This window comes from Gregarina niphandrodes (assembly GCF_000223845.1).
Source record: "Gregarina niphandrodes unplaced genomic scaffold scaffold00102, whole genome shotgun sequence".
Classification (NCBI taxonomy): domain Eukaryota; phylum Apicomplexa; class Conoidasida; order Eugregarinorida; family Gregarinidae; genus Gregarina; species Gregarina niphandrodes.
Genome location: NW_011645867.1, coordinates 551 through 4,975, shown reverse-complemented (window position 1 = coordinate 4,975; position 4,425 = coordinate 551). Strand labels below are relative to the sequence as shown.

At 47.7% G+C, this 4,425-nt stretch overlaps 1 protein-coding gene and 1 non-coding gene across 2 annotated transcripts; one reads left to right on the top strand and one right to left on the bottom strand.

The window, feature by feature from the left end:
• Window positions 1-358: 358 nt before the first annotated feature.
• On the top strand, window positions 359-431 carry GNI_198750. Its single transcript has one exon. It is a non-coding gene; the product is annotated as a tRNA-Arg (tRNA).
• Window positions 432-1,135: 704 nt separating this feature from the next.
• Window positions 1,136-4,033, bottom strand: GNI_198740 (putative KRAB-A domain protein; the record flags this gene model as incomplete). Its single annotated transcript, XM_011135427.1, has 1 exon — window positions 1,136-4,033. The coding sequence occupies one exon, from the start codon at window positions 4,031-4,033 to the stop codon at window positions 1,136-1,138; it is 2,898 nt and encodes a 965-aa protein (XP_011133729.1).
• Between the last annotated feature and the right edge of the window lie 392 nt (window positions 4,034-4,425).

Here is a 4,425-nt window from a genome sequence, read left to right as displayed (position 1 = left end):
ACGACCGTGAAGCCTGCGTCGTATAAGCGCTTTCGCCGTATGTCCCTGGACGCATGACACATCTTGGACAATACGCCCGGCATGTGGCCTTGCTGCACGCACCGTGTGTGCCGGTTGCGTCGGCTTTCTGGCGATCTCGTTCGACAACCACCGCCGCCGCTGAAACACCCGCGGGGCTAAGGAGGAAGACTTAAGATCTTCTGGCGAACGTCGCTGGCGCTCGAACCCCACTTCAGAAGACCGTTGTGTCGAAAAGTGGTTCGAATGCCCGGCGCTGGGTGTGGAATTGAAGAAGCGTATGAGCGAAAGATCTTTTGTTGCTGAAAGGTCTTATGACGCAATCCGATTATGCCTCTCCGGCCATGTGGCCCAATGGATAGGGCATCGGTCTTCGGAACCGGGGGTTGCGGGTTCGAGTCCCGTCGTGGCTTCCAAGTGCCGTGGTATTCTAGTCTTAGTTAGATGGGATCTTAAAAATAGGATACCGGTGCGCGTGTTTGTATGCACACACACACACACACTATGTTCCAGATCATGCCCCCCCTTCAAATAGGTGCACGAGATCGGGAGATGAGCACCTGACTATTAACGAGTAACGTTTCTTTTTTTGTGTGCCCAACAAATCAGCACCTTTTCGTTTGAGTCGGCCATTCGATGGTTCCCTCCGCCAGACTTGATTTGTAGACTCCAGCGAGGGAGGATTGGTAGTTGTGTTTTTATTGTGGTCCTCTGAATCTGATGAAGAGAGTAATGGATTGTGGTGTTCACTATTTCGTGTCGTGTGCGAGGTGGTTACATTGTGTTCCTCTGAATCTGATGAAGAGAGTAATGGATTGTGGTGTTCACTATTTCGTGTCGTGTGCGAGGTGGTTATATTGTGTTCCTCTTGCTCTGGATCTTCGAGTTCCGGTTCTTCGAGCTCCAGTTCCGCACGCACTTCAACGATTTGGTTGCCTTCTTGGTCCTGATCTTCCTTATCTATTTCGATGTGTTCTGATTCCGGCTGTTCCCGTTCCCCAAAATTTGCTTCAAGAGCAGGAAGTAGGTGGATTTGTTTGAACGATCGTGTAATGATATCTCCTTCCGTGGACTTCAACTGCACGATCTGCCTCTCTTTATCAACGGAAACAATCTGTTAAGGATCGCTGAAAATGGGATCATGCTTTCTCTTTGGGTATAGCCGCGCACATACTAGTTGTCCTACTATGGGATTAATAGACGTAGTTCGGGAGTTCAAGTCCATCTCCGCCTGTTGTTGAGAAATATGCGCCATCGCTTCATCCCTTTTTGTCTGTATCTGTTTCATGTGAGTCTTCAAGTCGTCAACCACATCGACGGTTATCTTTAGAGGGTTGAGAGTTCGTCCAAACAATAGCTCTGACGGAGCAAAGCCTATGGTGTCTTGTACAGTATTGTTGTACTGCTGGACAAAGAGTCGAAGTTCTTCAGTCCATTTTGGCTTTAGCACAGAATGTTGTTGGAAGAACACATTGAGGTGACGGTTTAGTATCTCGACAGGCGCTCGAGCGATCGGGTGATATGGAGCATTATATATCCACTGAATCCCCAATTCGTCCGCTTTCCTTACCGAGAAGTCACAAGTAAACGACGTGGCATTATCGCTTACAATCCTATCTGGGATACCGAAATATTCGAACCATTTTCGAAGCAAAACATTCCATACCGTTGCTGAGTCGGTATGGCGAACAATCGCCACTTGCCAGTAGCGTGTAAAGGCGTCCATCATCGAGAACAACCAGTACTTTTCTGGCGTTTCATTATCTCCAGTAGAGTCCGATGACTTTTTTATGACAGGTCCATAGAAATCAACAAGGAGCGTGTGTAGTGGTTGTATTCCTTGTATGTGTAAGGGTGATCCCTGTCTGCATTCATAGCCCTTCTTCGATTTCTGGCATGTGGTACACGATTTGACATAGGCATCTATGGATTCCTTCATTTTTGGCCAGTAAACTACGGTCTTCATATGTCGGTACGTTTTAGTAGTACCCAAATGGAAGGAGTGGGGGTTATGGAATTGGCCCAACGTCATTGTCCGAAGTTCAGATGGTATATAGACGCGATCGCCTTCCCAGTAACACGCGTGTTGCTTGTTAAGGAGGTTAGCCTCATAGAGCCTTTCTCCCTCCGCATCATGTGCTGTGTGTTCCGCAATAGTCATCAAGTCCAGTGAGCAGAACTTATGAATTCTGGCCGGCTCGTCTACTTGTAACGCTGGGTACGAGATAATAGGCAAACACATATCTGGTTGCATTCGGTCTGCAATGTCATCAGAAATCTCATCGGTGGCTATCTGTCTGGAAAGAACATCTGCCACAATGTTATCAGCGCCTTTTCTGTAAACAACTTTAGCGTTGAATTCATCCAATATGGCGTTCCACCGTGCGATACGGCCACGTTCGCATTCTCGTATCCACTGAAGTGATTGGTGGTCCGAACGAATCGTTAGTTCTCTATCACCGATCAGGAGGGTCCTAAAATGTTTTAAGGACCATACGATGGCAAACGCTTCAAGCTCTCTAATCGGCCATTTCGATTCTCTCTTGTCAAACGCATGAGATGCGTACGCTATTGGCCATAACTCGTCTTTCCGGAGAGCAAAGAGGCATGCTCCTATCCCCCGTTGTGATGCGTCTACATCGAGAACCAACGGTGACACATCATCCATAGGGTGCAGGTCTGGGAGGTTCGAAATTAACTCTTTTACTCGTTCAATGATTTGAATTTCTTTGTCCGATAGGGCGAGTGGATTTCGGTTCAGTGCTTGGTATAACGGTGCCACAATCTCTGCGAATCGAGCGATGTACCTCCTGAAGTAATTTGCAAATCCGAGAATCTGCTGTAGTTCCTTTTTGTTTTCCGGTATTTTCATGTTCGTTGCAGCCTCCGTATGCTTTGGGTGTGTTCCTATTCGGTGATGGGATACCAAGTGTCCCAAGAATTCGATTTGGTGTTGTGGCTCGAACACAGACTTGGCTTGGTTGATGGTGAAACCGTGCCCTTCGAGTCTGTCAACTATTTCCTTTAGGCGAAGTCTACACTCCAAAGGGTCTGCTCCTATTACCGCAATATCATCGATGTATGCGAACGCAAAAGTCGTGAATCCGCTTAGAACCTCATCTATGACTTTCTGAAATATCGCCGGAGCTGTCTTCAGACCGAAAGGCAGGCGATTATATTCGTAGAGGCCATCTGGTCCATAGAACGCTGTGTATTTCTTGCTCATTTCGTCCAATGGTATTTGCCAAAAAGACTTTGATAAGTCAATCTTGGTAAAATATCTTCCTTGAGCCACTCTCTGTAATAGGCTTTCCGTATTCGGTAGCGGATAGGCGTTATTTTGTAGGCAAGTGTTTAGCGGAATGTAGTTGCCGCAAATTCTAATGGGCTTAGCTCCGTCGAAGACAATCCGAGGCTTAGCAGCCCATGGTGAGTTGCTTGGTCTAATGATGTCGTTGTTTATCATCATTTGTATCGTGTCTATGGCTTGTTTCCTGATTCCTGGCGGATAAACATACGGTCTGGCCGCAATCGGTTTGCGCGTGGGGTCTACCGTTAGGCTCTGCGGTAAGACCTTAGCTGGGCCCAATAGCACACGTGCATCCGTGTCATTATGTTTCTGGCATAGAAGGGAGGCGGTTCCCGCGGTCGGGATTGTCAGTACAGCTTTCCATTCCTCCAATTGCTGTAATCCAATAATTATCGGCACTGGTAAGTTAGGGGTAGTCCAAGCGAAAATCTGTTCCTGTCGACCTCCTGGTAGGGTAACGTCCGTTATTGTATACCCGTCTATATCTAGTCGTTGGCCCCCTGCGTCAACGAGGGTTGGTTTGGCATGGGCTTCTTTCTTTGCGGATGCATATTCGGAATGGACAAGATTTGCAGCCGAACCAGTATCAATCAGAGCGGGGCCTAGTGGCGTCTGAATCTCGAAAAGTGTCACCTGGGTGTCGAAAATACTTAACAGACATAGCTGGCTTCCGTTTGTAATCAGAGATGTTTCCCTTTCGTTCATTCCACGTGTGGCCTCGCTGTTGGTAGCATTCAGTGTCATCATGGCTGCACTTTCCATAAACAGCGCACTGTTTCCACAGTTGTTGATGTGGCCGCGCTCGGTCCGTCGGTATCGTTTCTGGCTCAGAAGATCCTCTCTTCTCGTTGTTTTGCCTTCCTGACTTCGGTGTTACTACTTGAACCGTTAGCAGCCTATATAGCCATTCTTCGGGTTCCGCACATGCTGTTAGGTGGTTCCGGACAGATGGATGTGCACGCTTGTTGTAGCTGAACATTACCATGCCTAAAAAGTGATACGGTACGGTGTCGAGACGAAAACAGATGTTTCGTATGGTATCCATGCTGTGTGTGAGTTCCTCATGTGCCTTGGTTAGGTCTGTGGTGGTGATCGTG